At 42.3% G+C, this 20,864-nt stretch overlaps 1 protein-coding gene across 2 annotated transcripts in view; it reads right to left on the minus strand.

Moving 5' to 3' along the window:
• Positions 1-20,864, minus strand: part of APP (amyloid beta precursor protein) — a 326,391-nt gene that overhangs the window by 186,239 nt on the left and 119,288 nt on the right. For both annotated transcript variants that reach the window (XM_065418260.1, XM_065418252.1), the window contains exon 3: positions 20,239-20,368. In XM_065418260.1, coding sequence (XP_065274332.1) covers positions 20,239-20,368 — 130 coding nt within the window. The remainder of the gene's footprint in view (positions 1-20,238; positions 20,369-20,864) is intronic.

Genomic DNA, 20,864 nt, shown 5'->3' on the forward strand with positions numbered 1-20,864 from the left:
AAAAGAAGGACCACCATTCCAAAGGATGCCTCAGCAGAGGAGACCTGAACTAAACCTTAATGCCTCGCAAACATGTGGACGGAACTCCATGTAAGCTGCTTTGCTGATATCAAGTAAAGGTACTTCTTGAAGCAACGCCATAGATGTTGCTTGAGCACTTGTGGAATGGGCCCTTACCCCATGAGATGGGGGAAGAAGATCAGACAGGTGATACTATTAAGTTAGTGTATGCTGATAGCAGAGCAAAATAAAGCCTGAGATCCACTTAGAGATTCTTTGGGAGGATATAGCTTAACTCCAAACTCTTTCTGCTATGGCAACAAATAGTCTAGGAAACCTTTTTGACTGGTTTTGTGGTCAACAGCAAAATGTCTGCAGGCACATTCTGGCTCTCTAGAAGATAGTCTGATGTGACTACTAGTGCACCTGTTCCACAGACTGCTTCCGCACACTGTGGGATGCATCTCGTTCCTCCCTGTTTGTTGATGTAAAAGATGGTCATGATATTGTCTGACATGATGCAGGCACTGCAATCCTGAATAAAAGGAGAAAGGCTTTGCCAACCCTTTGAACTGCTCGCAATTCCAAAATACTGGACAGCATTCTGGACTCTTGAAATGTCCAGATGCCCTACACTGTATGGTTGCCCATGTCAGTTCCCCAGTCCAACAGGGAAGTGACTGTAACAGTTGTCCTATCCGATGGGGTAGCAAGGAAGGAAACGCCCACGCATACATGGTGAGGATTCTTCTACCACACCAGAGATGATAGTACTTTGGCAAAACAGCTATTATGGTGCTCATGGACTGCTGGTTTGGTGAATACACTTTTTGAAACCTATTCATTGGCAGGTAAGGCCTTGCTGTGATTGAATTTAAGGATGTCCTGATGAAGTCTAAATCTGCGTCGGGGTGAAGATGGAGTTTTCGGTGTTTACGCTCCCCCTCAAGTTGCCAAAGTCCAACTGCAGCCTCATGGCCTTTTCTACTGGATGCTTTCTGAGGCAAAGTTTCCACCCCTCTCAGAGAACGATTGGCATATACTGCACTTTGCCGCGATGTGAGGTTCTCCAAGGCAGTATAAGCAGCACTGATGGTTGTCATTGACTGAGAAGTAGCACAGGCACAAATTTTGAAGCCAGGAGTGGTAGGCATAGTACTGTACTGAAACACGGTCTGGGGGTGTATAGGGGGCTCCCCAGGTCAGGGAGGCGAACTAATTACAAAACATTTAAAACTATTATATAAAACTATAAATCCTAACGTCTTCTAAAATCTATTTACAGATACATTTCATATAGGTGTGTGTGTGTGTGTGCATGTGCGTAGATAAAGAAATAAAGATGAAGCTCAGGATATTAGAGGTTGCAACCCAGACTATGTGATGGTAAGAAGGAACTGGAGAGGTGGTCACCCATTCCACCCTTTATATCCTCAGTCAGGGGCAAAAAGAGGATGAGGGAGCATGTGCGGACCAACAGACACTGCTTTCAAAATTCTCCAGCCCTGGCACATGGAGTGCAGGTGTACCCACAGTGGAATACAAATAGGGACCAGCACTCAAAGAAGAATACATGATTCAAGTGGCATGAGTTTATCTGCTCCCTGAAGCATACTTGTTTCTAGCAACCTCCAAGAAAATTAAAGTACTCACATTTCAAATGAATGAACAAAAATGGTCCAGTGCTTACATGTTGAAATAATGGTTAAATAAGTTATAGTGAAGTAATTATATGTTTATTATTAGGCAAGGAAACGTGCTGGCTACTGACTCTGTGCTGGCTCTTGAGAATTACTTATTGATTTAAAAAGTCTGCTTTAAAAATTAACTAACAGGGAAAGTTTTTCAATATCACACTTCAGCAAAAGGAGTGTGCCTCCATTTGCTAATGATCGATGATATTTGTAGTCCAACTGATTTTTTTCTCCTGTATTCGATGCTAGTGATTTTAAGTCATTAAAAGCCAAAGTCAGCAAATTTCTGGGAGAGAATGGATTTTATCACCCCAGTGTGCCACACCATAATGCTTGCAATTTACTCACAACAATAACAGAAAACCCACAGGGATATATTATTATTCTGCATTCAAAATGAGTTTGTGAGCTCCATGCCCTCATGGAACCTATAAGACACAAATATTTGTAGCTGCTGTGCAGCACATTCAGCCTCTGCTCCTGGAAGGTATCAGATGGTGTCGAAGTGAGGTAGAGGCAACAGTCTCTCTGGCCAGTGACTTATAAGGGAGCAGGGAACTGAATCATAGATTCATAGAAATGTAGGACTGCAAGGGACCTCGATGTGTCATCTAGTCCAGTCACCTGCACAAAGGCAGGACCAATGATTATTTTGACCATCCCTAACAGGTGTTTGTCTGTTACTTTCTATCCAGTCCTCAGTGGACAATTTATCACCCTCTCCTCTTTATAACAACTTTTACATGCTTGAACACTATCATCACATCCCCAGTCTTATCTCCAAACGAAACAAACCCATTTTTTCCAATCTCTCCTCATTTTTTAGACCTTAAAGCATTTCTCTTACTCTCCTCTGGAAATTTTCCAATTTGTTCACATCCTTCCGGAATTGGACACAATATTTCAGTGGAGGCCTTATCAGTGCTGAGTAGAGCGGAAGAATTTCTTCTTGTGTCTTGCTTACAACACTCCTGCTAATACATCTCAGAATGGTGTCCACTTTTTTTGCAACAGTTTAACATCGTTGATGCATATTTCGTTTGTGATCCACTATAACCCCAAGATCCTTCTCTGCAGAACTTCTTCCTAGGCAGTCATTTTCCATTTGTGTAACTGATAATCAATTTGTCTTTTTCTTAAGACTCATCATTGGTCAAATCAAGCAAGGCAACAATGGCACTTCTAGAACTGAGAGGCAAAGAACTGGACTACAGAGGTGTGATTTTCACTAATCACATCCCTAACCCACAGAGGGATTGTTAGTTTAAAGCACTGAAGATGATGCAGGTTGGAATACTTTAGAGCTATGTTCCACCTATTTATCAATGGCTGAATTAGTAGTATGCAGTATACTACCATCTAAATGAAGCTATGGGTTACATCTTCTGAGGTTGAATACTATGCTGTTCACTGCACTTTAGATTCCTGAAAGCTGCACTACAAAGAAGAGCTGTTGGACCACTAACTCAGGGCAATGCTGGGTAGGGAGAAATGCCCTGGCCTCAGGAAAGGACAGAAGTTTACACAGTGCTTTACAAAAAGGGATTGAGACATACTCCCTGCCCCTGCTATATTAAAAGTCTGAAGAGATAAAGGACATTTTTATAAAGTTATATTTAAATAAAAATCCAAGAAGAATGAGATTTTTTAACATTGACATATGACCAGATTCACCCTTAGTGTAACTCCCCTAAAGTCAAAAACGTTACACAAGGAGCGAGGTTAATCCACAGTGTCAGAGTACAGAAAATTATAGGCTTCAATTAACAAATTTATCTTGATCGGATATAAAATTGATTTACCTTAAATGCTGACTCTAATTGTACTGTCATTCTTAATCACTAAATTCCTCCAACATAATTTTGCAAATCATAGACATTAAACAGTACCATTTTCCATGCATCCTATGATGGCACAAGATGCATGAGGACAGCTTGTCCTGTGCATGGGACACACAAGAAATCAGGTGAGTTACACCCTCGGGAAATAAAAGGAATAGATTATAAACTCTTTGGGGCAGGGATTATGTCTGTCTCTATGTCAGTAGAGAGTCTAGCACAACACAACCCCAATTTTGACCCAGGGCTCTGTGTTCTACCGTATATAAATAATGATCATTCATCTTTTTGAGAAGCCCCAATACCTGATACCACATTTTTATTTTTAGGCCTTTGTCTCCAGAATTTTGTAAGTTTTAATGCATAATCAAGGGGGCAACATCTGCCTCAATGAAATAATGAACTATAGAAAGTGTATAATGTGTACTTAAGACAGAAAAGATAAACAAAACCTAATGAAGTGGTAGGCAGCAGCCAATAGCTCAGTTAGTCTAAAACGGGTGCAACTGAGCCTTAAGTCTCGTGTACTCAAGGGATGCTGCCAAAAAGTGTCCAACAATCCTTTCTAGTCATAAAATATCCTGTTACGTAACTGTATAAAACTGGGCTATTCTCCTTGGCCCTTTTTTCCCTCCAAGTAATGCTTCAATCATAGCTGTAAATGGGAATTTCTGCTCACTTTGATACTTTTCTGCTTGATTGCATTTGATAATGAAAACGTCTGTTCTCTCTTTTTCAGATAGAATGCAGGTGTCATTCAGATTTTACACACCATGCAAATAGAGAATGCATTTGTTTAGATGCAAAACCATTTAAATATGCTTCATTACAAGTTCTGGCACTTTTACAGATGCATCACTTAAAAATCATTTTAAAGCACTGCAGCATCTAACGGTGGTTCATATAGGCTTTAAATACATTTGCTTTTCTAGGGTTTTTTTTTTTTTTCTTCTTTAAAGAAAAACGGCATCTTATATCTGACCCTGCGGTGAAATGCCCTCCTTTCTCCCTCTCACTTATTAACGATGTTCATTACCCCAACCTCATGTTCCAGGTCATCAGAGCAAGGTTATTTGAAAACCTGCCATTTAGTTTGGACTCTCCAGGTCATAACTGTTGTGATAATCATGTTTTCTTGTAGTGGTCCAAAAACGCTGCACCACAAATCAAGGTGCGGCCACTCAAACATGATACATGGCAAAACAACCCAAATCTGGTTGCAAAGTCAACCACTCCAGAATTAGGAAATGTCAGAACTAAGGTTTTTCTTTCTGAAGTCCCCCATCTCATTCACTACACATCTTCCAACTTCAGCAACAAATGAGGCAGGGGTCCTACAGGCAACAGACACCCTCTCATTCACCCTGTTTGATGAATGAGTCAGGAGACTGCAGAAAAAGAAAAGGGCATCTAGCTATTAAAGTAGTTGAATGTCACCCTGGAAAATTGGTTACTAACCCTACCACTGCCACAGCATTCCTGTGTGCTGATATCACACTAAACCAGGGGTCGGCAACGTTTGGCCAGTTTATTTACCTGCTGACGCGGCAGGTTCGGCCGATCGCGGCACTCGCCGTGGTTAGCCGTCCCGGGCCAATGGGGGCGGTGAGAAGCCGCAGCCAGCACATCCCTCGCCCGCGCTGCTTCCCGACGCCCCCACTGGCCCGGGACGGCGAACTGCGGCCAGTGGGGGCCGCGATCGGCCGAATCTGCCGCGTCAGCAGGTAAATAAACTGGCCCGGCCCGCTAGGGTGCTTACCCTGGCGAGCCGCGTGCCGAACGTTGCCAACCCCTGCACTAAACCAAACCTTTTCCCCCTCCCCCCCGATCTTGTCCCCAAGTTCCTGCCTCCATCCTTTCTCCCTGCACTCCTCACCTCTCTGCATTCCAGCCAGGGTTGTTTCCTCCTTCTCCATGCTGCCTGAGTGCCAGCACTGAGACTACAAGAAAATCTCCCTTCTCTCAGTTACAGTGCCACAGCATACCCAGCCACTGGAGAGTCCTGCATGGGGCATGCTCTACTGTGCAGTTGAAACAAATGGCAATGAGTTTGCTCCATCACAAAAAGAAGAAAGATAACCAATTCGCAGCTAGATTGGCAAAGATAGTTGGTGTAGTATAAAGACGCAGAATAAAACTAAGTTTAATGGAATTATACACACCCCGGTGAAGCAGACAATATTAGAAGCAACATGGTAATGAATTAATTGAAAGAAGGAGGGTCAAGAATGAAGATTTTAGAACAAGCATTTGAAGGTACATATTACAGTGTAAACCTCTGGAACGTCAAACCCAGCATTTCAGCCGGCTAACTAGCTACCATTAACCAACTGACAAGGACCCCTAATAAACAAAATACTGCATCACCATAATACCAGCATATTCATTCATCTTCCCTTCCCATACAACAGTGCGTGTTCCAACAAGGCAGGGTGTAGTACATTTTGCTGCCACCTAGCAAGTGTTGGTTCTTTCCAAATCTCTAAGGGTAGGTCTACACTTACCCGTTAGTTCGGCGGCAAGCAAATCGAACTTCTGGGTTCGACTTATCGCGTCTTGTCTGGACGCGATAAGTCGAACCCGGAAGTGCTCGCCGTCAACTGCGGTACTCCAGCTCAGCGAGAGGAGTACGCGAAGTCGACGGGGGAGCCTGCCTGCCACGTCTGGACTGAGGTAAGTTCGAACTAAGCTACTTCGAACTTCAGCTACGTTATTCACGTAGCTGAAGTTGCGTACCTTAGTTCGAATTTGGGGGTTAGTGTAGACCTGCCCTAAGATATTGTTGTTCTGCTGCCCCACTGGAATCAGTGACCTCACACAAGTCTCCCCATCTATATGCAACTCACTCCATCTGTTAAATTGTAGAAGCCCCAAATCGATGTAAGCTACTGAACAAAATGGTTATCTAAGAGTAACAGCCAAAGACTGTATTTGCTTTGAATTGTGTATGGCGCTATGAGTACATAAAAGATACTGTATTACTAAAAGAAAATGATACTTCATATACATATGTCACTTGAGCTTGTGAAAGCACAAAATCCAGGCTTCCATAGAATACCTGCATTGAAATACTCAATTTTACAAATCTCCACAATCTTACAAATCTCAACCTAATTCAGTCAGACAATGGCACTGCATGGCCACTTGTTGGTCACCTTTTAAGGGTGATTTTTCTAACCCCCCTGTCAAAGACCTGCTCCTGTTTCAGATGAAATCAGTAACAAAACTAACTGATTTCAGTAAGAGCAGAACATGAAGATTGTGACAAACTGGTAATTAAGAGTTAATAAGTGAGTGGCAAGCATAATTAAGTTCATTTGCTTAAGTGACATCCTTAATTCGACTGATGTATAAAGGTTTGCCTGTGTATATAAATCATGTAAAAGACAGGAAACATGCTGTGACACTGGACCCCATATTCTTCATAGTGGTATTATTTATGATATGATTATAATGCATTTTGTACAAGATGATTCATGTCAGGTGTCATTGGAAAAGTTCTGATTTGCTGAATATCATTATCCTATTTTTATGCATGTATCATTTTTGTATCTGAAGTTATGAATAGTGACTATGTATCTATTTCACATGTAGTCACACCTTGCTGACACCCACTAGGCAAGATGCTTCCAGTCTAAATAGCTGGTTCTGAAGGGCCCACTCAGGGTACTGGGCCATTAGGGAAAACAACAGGCCTTAAGAGAAGCTTATCCCCCACCTGGTGAGCCTCCCTGTGGACATTTCGGCCAGCTTGAAAGTAATGGCTGCTATGACTCTGCAAGGGTATGTGACCAGTCCACATGACTCTGGACTCCATTTTGGGTAGCTGTATTTTTCCACAAACTGGGCTGGGAACTGAGTTTAGAACAAAGGGTTCCCACCATATGCTAAAGCTATACAAGGCAGGGAGTGACATCATCTGAGAGAAGCCCTGAAAAAAAGGACTGGGAACTGGGGTGGGGATCCCAAACCTCAAAGCAAATGTAGCTTGGCCCTTAAGAAACTGCAAGCCTGCTTGTATCATCAGCCAGGGTGAGAATTTGCTAATTCATATCCTATCTTTCTAGTATTTTAGGCTTAGTTTGCGATTTTATTTATTTACTAGGTAAGCTGCTTTGATCTGTTTGCTATCATTTATAATAATTTAAAATCGATCTTTTTGTAGTTAATAAACTTGTTTATGTGTTAATCTAACCAAGTGTGACTTTGAAAGTGTCTGGTAAAAATCTCAGCTTGGTTTAACACAAGCGTATGGTGCATATTCCTCTCCACATTGAGGAAGGGGCGAACATATTAATATCAGATCCCTGTGCAGTGCAAGACAGTATAATTTTGGGTTTATACTCCCAAGGGGGGTGCATGCCTGGGGACCTGGGAAACTGGCTGTTGTCTGCTGTTGAACTCAAGTAGCCTAGTTTGTGTGAGCATTGGGTGATAACAGGGCCTGTGGCTGTGTCCCCAACCCAGCTGTGTGTCGGAGAGGGGCGCCGTGGTTCCCACAGCTCCGAGGCTGCACCCCAGCGGTGACAACGCATCACACATGCTTTTTAGATTTGCCCTAATCTTCCCAAATTTAAAATAGGAAAATAAAGCATTTCCTTTAAAACACTACCTTTTGCATATTAACTACAACTAGGTGAACCTACTGCAAAAGCTAACTTGCAGGGGGACTTGAAATCAGTACCGAGAACCCCATCACTGGCTTGTGGTTATGGGACATATGAAACTGAGGTAGAGATCCTATGGCAGGTATTTTGGAAGGTAGGGAATTTGTGTTCTTCTATAGTATAAAAAGTCACTGTAAGTGGTAGCTTGAAGACTCCATTTCATTATAAAGAGAAAATATATGCAAAAACTATTTAAAAAAAAACATACTGAACCATTAAAGTGAAAGAAAAAAATATTTCCTGCAAAGCATGCAAGATCAGACAACAGAGAAAAAGTATACGCTGTTCATATATTTGACTTGACCTATTTTTCTACCTTCTGCATAGAAACTGCCCCTCGTCCCAAAAAAACTGTCATTATTGCAGAGGTCAGATTAATTTGCCCAGATAAACTCTTAATAAATTGGTATGACTCAATTTTCCTTTGACCTAAATACAATGATCTAATCACAATTAGGGTAGATTTAAATATTTTGCACAGCAAGAACTAATTTAAAGTTAGACCCTACAGGAACTACGATATCATACAAGATATTAGTGTAAGAAGGAAACAGTCCCCAGAAATCTTCCTCCTCAACCATTACCACATAATTTTTGTTGGTGTGTGTGTGTGTGTGTGTGTTTATACATTTAAATCCAACCACCCACCCACCCATGAACTATTTTTTAACTGTCAACTCAGGAGTTCCACAATGAGTAAAGGACTAGACCTAGAAGCCCAGACCTGTAGACATAATTCAGTGAAAAATAAATAAAAAAATAAGATCAGACGCACATTGAAAAAATACTTGAGCAAAGTAAACCATAAAACTTGAGCAGATTAAGCAGACAATTTGTTTCTGTTTTTGCATATTTTAAGGTCTTAATCAAAATTGAAATCGTTCACATTAACCTTAGCTTTAAATCTTCTAGGTCCACCTATTTTCCTTGAGCAAATTTTACTTTATACCAGTGATATTCAGACTGAGGCTCGCAAACCGCAAGTGGCTCTTTAATATGTCTCCTGCTACTCTTTGCAGCACATGATATTAAAACACTGTGTGATTTAGTTAACAACCAATCAGGATGCTTTTACTAGGTTATTAACCATTTGTAGTTGATCAGTCATTTTGCTGTGAGAATATATATATATTGTTTCATTTACTATTTTGAGAGAGAGAGAAAATGAAACAATTATATATATAAATAGTAAATGAAACAATGAATTCTCACTACTGTGGTTCTTTTGGGTAATGCTGATCGCTAATTTGGCTCCTGGACCACTGAGTTCAGAGTATCACTGATTTATACCATAATTTTGTCCCTTAATTAGTCATTAGAAAAGACTTCTAAATCATAGGGGTTTTGTTTTCCTCCCAACTAAGAAGTTTAAACCATTATTTATTATAAATTATAAGCTTGGAGGTCTGTAAACAAGTCCAAGAATTTTAAGTCAGTTCCATTTAACTCTATAGCAAAATAAAACTGAAATGTAAATGTGATACCAATCTCACATTCATTAACACATGTGGAAAGATTAGTTTTATGTTTGATCTGAATAGAAAAAAATCTCCAAGTTATGAAGATATTAATTTTTACAACGTAGATTAGTTGGTATTGTCGTGTACAGCATAAATGTGCAAACTTAAAAAGAACTAGCACCCAATAACCAATTTGCCATCAACAACATAACTAATTTTTTCAAATGAATATTGTAAAATAAAATTTTTCTTCTGTCTGTAACTAATGTAGGTAAGAATGTTCCATTGTCATTAACCCAAAGGGATAAACAGGTGATAACACTAATCTGATGTACACTTCAGCCTAAGAGTTATAGCTACAGTTGAGGGGTTTAAACTTTTTAAAAAAAAAGTTTTGTATTTTTTTTTATTATAATACTTGCAGCCTGCTCTGTTGCTGGTTGAAAAAACGTCAGATGTCGGGAGAAGATTAAAATATCTGTCAAAATTCTTTGCAGGGCTTATTTTAATTTTTGATGAAAAATTTCATTGAAAAAAATCATGGTTCAGAAAATTTTTGCTTACAGTGAAAATGAAAAAGCACGTGAGCTAAAGTTCTCTTTTCTTTGTCCCAAGACCAATATTTACAAGAAAAAATAAAGCCAATACTTTTTTTAGAATATCTATTTCATATGAAAGCTTGTATTTACAGTGATTCAAAGACCTGAACTTCTATATTACATGAAGCTGCTATAGGGTGACCAGCTTTTCAAAAGGCAAAAGCAGGACACATGCAGGGACTCATGGGGGGGAGGGGGGGGGAAACGACGACAACGGACTAAGGCCCACCTCAGCCCGCCACTGGGTAGAGGCTGGCGTCACCCCTGAGCCTCAGGCAAGTGTGGAGCAACACCACAGGGAATCCAGGACATATATAATTTTTAATTTATATTATTCATTCTGTAAATTTACTGGGAGTAAGACATTTTTTTAAAAAAGCTATGTTGAATACAAAATGTCTCCTGATACACAGAAGTTTTATTTTACACTACTTCTTCAAGGGAAAGCTTGGTTTTGTGCCTAAAATGGGCGGGGGAGGAGGAAGGGAGAGGAGAATTAAGGGGAGAAGTGTTGTAGCATGTTTGACCTTCAAATGTCAACATATTCCTCCTGCAAAGATCTTGTTTATGCAATCGTAAAGCGCTGTATCTTTCCCTAGGGACCAATGCTGAGCATAGCGATCAGTTCAGCAGTGAGATGGCAGGTGCCATCATAATACAGTTTTATGGAAATCAGCCTAGAATAGTTGCATTATAATATGTGTCATTTCACATAATGGAAATACTGCCTAGTTTAGCATATTGGACATAGCTCCACACCCTCCTGTTGTTCTGGTGCTTTCAACGACAGGACTTGGTGATCACAAAAGCTGAATGTGTCTTATAGCTGAATGACTTCCATTACTTCTGTAGAGAACAGCCGGGCAGTACTGCTATGTCTTTCTTTGCTAGTTGTGGGCAGTTGATCCAGACAACAAATAAATTCTGTCACTTTGTGCTGTCACATCACTAAGTACTGGTTTTATAAAACCTTTATCATGAAGGGCAACATGGGCTTCATAAGAAATCCCTTTCCATACAGAAAATTAACTGGGCTCTCTCTTACACGCACAGAGTTAACGTGGCAATATGATTGCAGGAGGACAGATGACTTCTTGGAAACAAACACTGCAAAAAACTATACTGTCCACTGAAAAAGGTAAGGTCCTAAATCTTCTTGGGAGCAGCATGATTTACACGTTTATGAACAAATGTCCAAATTTTGCTCACACAAGAAGGAAATCTCCTGTTCTCTTATATGTGCCATGGGTGGAATTCAGGACATCATATTTCGGTGCAAGGTCAAGGTCAAACAACAACATCGTGGTAATGTGTACTTTGAAGGCGGCAATCTCTCTGCACTATTATCACCATTATCACCATTTCACAGACGGGGATATATTTGTCTACCTACCTTAAAGAGGCAATGGGAAGATTAGTTAGTTTGTGCGTGTACAGTTCTTTGAAAATGAAAAAACAATATATTCAGCGTGGGCTGTATAAGACATTAGGGTTTTTGTTTTGTTTTATCTCAAATATGGTAAATTAAGCACCATTTTACTATAAGTATTGGTTGGAGATGAAATGTATTCTAAGTGAAAAGTCAGCCTGGTATATGGGTGGAAGTATTGTTGCATGGAAGAACCCCAGGTCTGGAAAGCACATGAGGTTTTAAATTTACAGCAGTGAGGCTTAGACACATTGGAGAAGTAAACATAATGGGCTCCCTGGGCAAGGGGCCCCATGCAACCCCATCCAGCTCCCCCCAACTGGAACTGGGTTGTTGTAGCGGCTTCTTTAACTCTCTACTCCTAGAAGAATCTTTTTTGTTTTTGTATGTATTATTGACGTACTTGTTGATGGGTATTTTGAAATAAATTACCAAAATAATTGAAACTGGAGTGATTATACTGTGTTATTTTAACAAATAAAATATGAAGAATTTTGCAGAAATTTAAAATATTGTACACAGTATTTTTAATGTGCTGGCATAGAATTCCCCCAGGAGTAATTTAAGGAGACCTTATTTTCAGTGTAATGTCTGCACATTTTACAAAAAAGCTGTGTGGTTCATTCAGGCAGAACTGTTTTTAATATGTCTGCCAATAGCTTAGCAAAAATGTTAATATCAGCATTAGGCAGGAATACTCCCCTTTATGAAGAAAATAATACAGGTGAAAGGGTTCCTTTCACAAAACTACTGTAACGAATGGTAGCATCTTTCACAGAATCTGGGGTATTTCTATTTTTAGCATCCTCACTAAAATAGTCAAATTGCCATCCCTTTCTTCTCCTCTCCTCTCCGGTCCTGTCAACCAGTCCTGTAGCAAAACCTAAACATTGTATAGATGGGTAGGTTGAAGCTTAGTGCGTTGTTTATTTAGGAAAACAAAGCAGGATGAGGTTTATCCGCATCAATCACACAGCTGAGTGGAGACTGAAGCAAGCTAGAAGAATTGTATAGGCAGCAGGCAGATAGCAGGGTTGGAGTCGAGCCAGGTCAGGATACCAGGAGGTCGGGCACCAAGTTATAGACAGCAATTGAATAGCAAAGTCAAGGACAAACCAGGATCAGAAACCAGTCTGAGGTCTGTCGCAAACAGACTGCCTGCTTCTTCTCCAGACCCTACCTGCAGTACTCACTGCTTTCAGGGTGAAAACCCTGGTCCCTATTGAAGTCAACAGGAGTTTTGCCCTATCTTCAAGAGGGCCAAAATTTCATCCTGGATATTATTTTTAAAAAGAGAGATTCTAGCTCAACGAGAAGTTATGGACTTGGTGCAAGAATCACTGAATGAACATTTCTGGCCTGTGTTCTGAAGCTCAGGCTAGGTGATTATAATGTTGCCTTCAGACCTTAAAATCCATGAAGGGGGTTCATGTCTGGGGGTGGTATGTGTACTGGTAAGTGATGCCAGGAGAGTTCTGGAAAAGCACTGGGTACACTCATCATCATCATCATCAGTCTAGCAACTCGAGCTGGTCACTATCCTCCACCAAGCACAAAGGAGGCATTCTGCCTCCTGACACTGCTACTCAAACAGCTCTCTTCTGTCTCTTATACAGGATAATTTAGCCCTTTAATCTCCTAAAGATCCATGATGGGTATTATTTCTGTAGTATACAAATAACAGCAGCCGGAGCCTTATTAAAAAACGGATCTAAAAATCTCAGAATGGTTTTTTGGCTATGTAAATGTAGATCCATATTTCTGCTGCATGGTGTAAATAGAGAAGCTCTGAACTTTAATAATAAAGAGGCTCTGAAACACATCATTATCCAACAATGAGAAGACAACAGAAGAAAATATTTTGCTAAGACAAGCAAAACTTCACTTACTGTATCCTGACAATCTTTCCTTTAATGAAAAGCTTCCCTTTCTCCACAATCTGAAATGCCTAAAATAATCCCATGTGCCGAAGGCGGCATACACTAGACACATGATAAAATTAGATTCTTGAAAGTGAAATGCATTCATCGCATGAGACCACTCAACTTTATGTGATGCAATTTTATAAACACTGTGGGAAACCCAGCACAAAGGCGTTGCTTCACATCTGAAAGTAAGCAAAAGCGATAACATTTTTCTTCATCGGGTTAAATTTTCTTATTTCCCCCATGGCAAAAATTTAAGTAGTCACAGCTTGAATGTGTAGCTTTCTCAGATAATGGACTTTGATTTCAATTTAATTATTTATTGTTTATTTCTTTAGTCACATGAACTCAAGGAAAGGAAATATGAGCTATGTAATCTAATAAATTTGATCAATATTATTAGAACACTTTGCTACAAGCAATCTGCATAACTGCCATATAGCATAGTTTCACATGAGCGAGGCTAAGAACGCAGCCAAGTGCTAAAGTGATTTGCTTCATCCTCATATCCCAGAAGGCCTCAACTAAAAGGCAGGCATGCAAATGAATAGTGAAGATGTTTTGTCATGAAAACAAACATATTTCTGCCACTCAGACGTTTCTCACCCCTATGGAGAGAGAAATCCCGAATGGAAATAGACTACACACTGACTCAGTGTAGTCCAAGTCTCTCTCTTGCTGAAAATATTGTTTAAAAAGTCTATACAATAGTTCTTGAAAAACCACTTCAGTATGTTATAATGGTATATGTTTTAGCAGATCCTTAAGTGGGAGCATTTAAAGCTTCTATTTAAAGTATTGTTTTCTCTGGATATATTTAGGCTCCTATCCTGCAACAAGGTTCTTACTCCTGTACCTGTCTGGATTCCCAGTGGCTTCAGTGGGGCTCCCTCTCTCTTCAGGGGTCTATGTGCAGCTCATTGCAGGACCAGGGTCTTAGATAACAGTATAGAATGGTCACAATGCTGATGCTGCATTTTTAGCAGCTGACACACATGCAGCCAGGCAGAGCAGCAGATGCACAAGATACCCAACGTACATACAGAAAGTTAGTGTACGTTTTAAAAGTTAAATTAGCAGCTTTTAGAGAAAATTCATTTCCTTAGAAAGTAATTTAAAAAAAAAAATCTTAGAGTTCATTTTTAACCTGGACTCAACTAAGACAACATGGCTGTAAGTCAGGATAAAGTGATCCAAAACAGAAAGTCATACAGTGACTGTTTACATTATGCAGTAGTATCTGTACTGAGATGCCAAAGTATAACTTCGCAGCCTGACACAGAGTACACAGAACAGATATAACTTCATGTAGCGCAGGATTTTAAGAAGAGCTGAAACCAAATCCTCAGATTGCAAGATCCCTGAACTTCGAGGCACTTCGGATCATGGTCAGAACTTGGCCATGGACTGCCAAATGTTAAAATCGTAGTGACCAAGTAGGGCCTGATGGTTGGCCACTCTTAACTGGAGGCTGGCCATAGAATAATTTTTTCTGCCAAAGAGATCGAGCCTCTTCACCTCTTTATTCTTAGGGGTTGATACTGGTTGGCCCTGCCTATCACACTCATTGGCTGCTGATACCACCAGTGAGCTAGGAGCAGGGTGTGTATATAGGTATTCAAATCCCTTAGCAGGGAGATACTGTAATACTTCCTCTCCTGCCCTCTTGGAAATGCGGGGCAGGGAAGAGGGAGTTTGCCACAAGGCTTTGGTCAGCTTTGCCACTCCCACGTGGATGGGTAATGCTACCCTGGAGGGGGCTGCTGCGCTTAAAACCTCAAATAGGGAGTCGGAGGGTTCTGCCAAATCATAGAATATCAGGGTTGGAAGGGACCTCAGGAGATAATCTAGTCCAACCCCCTGCTCAAAGCAGGACCAATCCCCAACTAAATTCCCAAATCCCTAAATGGCCCCCTCAAGGATTGAACTCACAACCCTGGGTTTAGCAGGCCAATGCTCAAACCACTGAGCTATCCCTTCCCCCTCGAGGCTATCCTCAGCCTCTAACCCCTGGTTCGAAGCCACCCTCTTAAGAAGCTTCTGGTGAACTTTTATATCATCCTGAGGGACCATGTGGGAAGGTCCCTCTATTGCCTCATCAGGCAAAGAGGATGAGGAGGCAGATAAAGGCGGGTCTGCCAACTCCATGGCCTCTGCCAGAGGAGCCCCAGCTGGGGCTGGCTCACCCTGGGGATCTTGGTCTGACTCTGCTTCCCAGTTTGGGGGCAGGCGGGAGACTGTCGCCGACCATTTCTCAGACTCCCCTGAGACCGATCGGTGCCCCTGCGATGGTTAGGAAAACCCCAAGGGGTTCCATAGCTGCCCGGGAGCCAGCTATCGGCCCTGGGGCCATGCGGCCACTGGTGGTCCCGATGGGAATGCTGATGCCTCTGGTGGGTGGCCCTGGCCTGCCGATAGATCTTCCTCCTCACTCACTGAGTCCAAGGTGGGAGAGGACTCATCTGGGGGACCAGGACAGTACCGATGCCGCCTGTCTACCCCAATACCGTCTGCCTTAACCGTAGGTCTCCACCAGTGACCTGTACCGGGATGAAGTCTCCCAGTGCCATGCCTCCGGTGACCGGCGTCATTGTTCAGAGGATCGGTGATGGTACCCCGGCGATCAACGCCTCACGCTTTGAGAGCGGTGCCACTCCATAGATTGGGAGCAAGAGGATCAACATCCCAGCTCAGGGGATCGACGCCTTGCCCACAGGGATCGGTGCTGGCAAACTGTAGACCAGTGATGGGACTCTGAGGACCGGCATCTGGACTCTCCGTAGCGGTGTTGCAAGCTTGGAAATTGACCCCACCACTCCAGGGACTGGTGCTGGGACTCCAGGGACTGGCAACGCACCTCCGGAGGTCTGCGCCAGACAGCCAGCGAAGGACACCAGGATCCCGGGGCACGCTGTCTAGAGTCCGGAGAACGATGCCAGGAACTCTGACAGGTAAGCTGGTGGCACTGCTCTGATGAGTGCTGGTGGATCACTCCCTGTGTCAGGGAAAGGTGCCGCACCAATGGGGACTGCTGGAAAGGTCCCAGAGAGGGTTTACCGCTTGAACGGGGCATGTCACTGGCAAGCATGGGCAGCACTGGAAGGGACCATATGTCCTTAGTGGCCTGAAAGGCCTTTGGTGTGGATGGCACTGCCAGGTGCTGAATGCCTCTGCCGCTTTCCGGGGTAGCGGGCGGGTCACAAAGGGGCTCAACAGCTCAACAGGTGCTGAAGCCTGGCCACCGTCCGGAGGGGAAGAGCTGCCTCGCACGGGTCTTTGTTCCCCTCCAGCTCTCTCCTTCCCTTTACGGGACGTAGGAGAACGCCCTCTCCTGGCCTCTCTTTGCTTTTTAGCCTCCGACCAGCGCTGGCAGTGTTATCCGCACCAAAGCTGTGGTGCAAGGGCCGACTCTATAAAGAGCACTCTTAGCCGAATGTCCCGCTCCCTTTTGGTTTGCGGCTTGAAACTCTTACAAATGTGACACTTGTCGCTTTAGACAGCTTTGATGGGGATTACTGACTGGCATAGGTTTTTTGCAGTGGTCACAAGGCTGAAAGCCCAGGACCAGGGCATGCCCCGTCCCGCAGGGGACTATCTATTTCTAACTTATACACTAAGGGAACTAATACACTACACAAACTTTCTAAGAACTATATACAAGAGAATTCACAACTAGGCACAGTTGAGAAGGAAAGCTTGCCGAGGCAAGGAGACGTTCCAGCACAGTCATTGGCAGGAAGAAGGAACTGAGGGAGGGGGGTGCCAGCGGTGCCCCTTATACCGGCGTATACGCGCGCCACTCCAGGGGGCACCAGAACCAGTCCCTCATAGATACCACTGAGGGAAAAACTTCCAGCATCGGTGCATGTGGCGAGCACACACATACGTACAATGGAATGGACATGAGCAAGCACTCTAAGAAGAACTGAACATATTCTTAATTAGAATTCAATAGCCTATTCTCTTAATTTATGTGTTTCACCTCTGAAAAACAGAAACCACGGAGGGAAAAAACAGGATCCAAAAGGCTGGACAGAAGCCCTGAGATAGATCTGGGGTCAATTGTGGAAGGCACTGTTCAAACACATAGAAAAAAAAAATCATAAGAGCGTCCATACTGTGTCAGACCAATGGTCCATCCAGCGCAGGATCCTGTCTTCCGACAATGGCTGGGACCAAATGCTTCAGAGGAAATGAACAGAACAGGGGAATTATCAAGTGATGCACCCCATCGTCCAATCCCAACTTCTGGCAATCAAAAGTTTGGGGATACCCCGAGCATGGGCTGGATCCCTGATCATCTTGGCTAATAACCATTGATGGATCTATCCTCTAGGAACTTATCTAATTCTTTGAGCCCAGTTATACTTTTGGCCTTCACAACATCCTCTGGCAACTAGTTCCACAGGTTGACTGTGCATTGTGTTTCTTTTAAATCTACTGTCTAATAATTTCATTGGGTGACCCCTGGTTCTTGTGTTATGTGAAGGGGTAAATAACACTTCCTTTTTCACTTTTTCCACCCCATTCTTGATTAAAATCTATTCTTGATTTTATAGACCTCTATCACATTCTTAGTTGTCTCTCTTCTAAGCTGAACAGTCCAAGTCTTTTTAATCTTTCCTCCGATGAAAACTGTTCCATACCCCTAATCATTTTTATTGCCCTTCTCTGTACCTTTTCCAATTCTAATATATCTTTTTCTTTTTTTGAGATGGGAAGAACAGAACGACACACAGTATTCAAGGTGTGGGGGTATCCTGGATGTAAGGAGTGGCATTATGATATTTTCTGTCTCATTATCTATGCCTCTCCTAATGGTTCCTAACATTGTTAGCCTTTTTGACTGCTGCTGCACATTAAGCAGATGTTTTTCAATAAATTATCCACGATAACTCCAAGATCTCTGTCTTGAGCGGTACCAGCTAATTTAGATCCCATCATTTTGCATAACCCCTGCCTATTGTTTCACAAACTTTTCTGGCTCCTGGCTCCATGCTCCTTAATCAGAGCCATTGTTATTTGTGGTAGGGGCTATAGTTAAATTACTCTGTGTTCCTTTGGTCTGAAAAGCGATACTGCAGTATAAGTGTAAAATAGTTTCTTCAGCTAAACTCTGGTCAACCAGAACAAAACCTGCTCATGCCTTCTTCCAAATCGGCACCACATAGGAAGAGTAGGTTTTCAGACAAGGAATGAGTGAACAGTTACATACTATGATGCCAAAGTTCTTATTTTGACATTGATCAGTAGGGTCACTACCTGGACACCAGGAAAGAAATGGTGAAGCTCCACCTACTGTACCTCTTCCACCTCCTGACAGAAAAAATAAAGGATTGCAGGACTACAGTCCTTCTGCCATCATTCCCTTCACTGAATAATTGGTCAAACTTCAGTTGTTCATAGTTGCTTTGGAGGAGATTAAGGTTCACACACTAGTTTTTAGCTGCACTGTCTTTATACAAAGGCAAACTCCAACTGGAAGTTGGACGTAACTTAGAAGACACCCAACCCAAATTACCATGGTCCTTAACATGACAATTCCCTGATATTATTTCAAACCCTTTTTACTTTATAGCAGGAGATTTGAGGAATTTCTGAAAAATTAGAGCTGGATGCCTCAAGAATCAGCATGGATTTGTTTCTCCCTATCCCTCTTTTGTAAAAAAATTATTAAAAGTGATCACTTATCTCAGCACCACTTCCAGCCAATATGCTGTTTCAAAGCAGGAAGGTCACAGAAAGGAATAGAAGGCTGCTGTCGGGAAAAGAATTTCGTGGAAATGCTGGAGCTCTGATTTAAAATAGTTGGGTAAAGGAACACAGGACTCTAGAATCTTAAAGCCTATGCATGCATGACCTTTCTCTTGCTCCCAAAGATAAAACATTCTCATTGTATTCAATGGTTCAAAATCTAGCACTAAAGAAAAAAAGCTATACCTATATAGATATACAGGAAAAATTATACAAGTACATCTTACCAGAAGATGGATACATTTGTAAGGAAAGAACGATATCTCCAAGTAAGTGTGTGTGTGTGTGTGTATCTATCTATATATAGCCCCACATATCCCAATTGTCTAAAGCAGTGGTTCTCAACTGGGGGGCTGCGAACGCTGAGCCCTTTCAGGGCATTAACGGGACCCCGCAGCTTCAACCTGGTGCCCTGGCACCTCCCATAGGGCTGAAGCTGAGATCCCTGGCGCCCCCCTGAGGGGCTGAAGCTGCCCGCCCAACCCCCAGCAAAGCCAGGAGCAGCGCGGGGCTGAAGCTGGACACCACCCGAAGTCAGGAGTGGCCCAGGGCTGGAACAGGGAGCCACGCAGGAATAGAAGTCAAACTATGCCTATGCCCAAGGCTCCCCCATCCTCCCCCCCAGCACAGAGCCCCGAGTCCCGCTGAGCCCTGGAGTTTTTACAGCATGTTGAGGGGGGCCTCAATAAGAAAAAGGGTGAGAACCCCTGGTCTAAAGGACTGTTGAAATGGATAATACTCGCTAGGAGAAATATGAAGGTGCGAGAATATTACATAGTCGTCCCCGTTTCCCAAGGAGGAGACAGTTTTAAATGAACAGATACATATGGAGAGAAAACAGAATTGCAGATTTAAAAATCTACACAACTCACCCAAGCACCTGTAGGGAACCACAATGTGAGGGTGACTCTTGCACTGCTTCCGTCCCCTCTTGCACCAGTTTTGGATTGTCACAGGCTGGTTGGCTTCCACAACATTGGTAATTTGCAATTCAGGATAAACCTAATGTTCAAAATACAAAGAGAACAAATGTAATCAATCAAAGGCATTTGTACTGTGTTATTAAATAGTGTTGACACCGATATCACAGAGTGATGTTAAATATCACGCCTTCTCCCATCTGTTGTATATTATGTAACTATCATTCATCAGTTCTATTTCATACAATGAATTTATATTGTTATATGATTCACCCAAGTAGAAGCTATACTCCATTAAGAAAACAATAACCAATAATTATCAACTATGATTGTGAATGTGGTGACACCCAACTGTCTCTTTTAAAACCTTAAATGACTCCCCACCCCTGACTCCATGTCCACCTGAACTGAACATATCAATCCCTGTTGGGCTTAATTTTCTTCAGCTGAGTGTCACCAAAAGGGACATCTTTCTGTTTAGTTACAGTGTTCCCTACTGCATGACCAGTCCATCAATCTCCTCTCAAGACTCTGAACTTCCCCGCTTTTCCCAAGTCCAATCATAGCCTCATCCTAAA

Source organism: Emys orbicularis, chromosome 1 (assembly GCF_028017835.1).
Source record: "Emys orbicularis isolate rEmyOrb1 chromosome 1, rEmyOrb1.hap1, whole genome shotgun sequence".
NCBI classification, from domain to species: Eukaryota; Metazoa; Chordata; order Testudines; family Emydidae; genus Emys; species Emys orbicularis.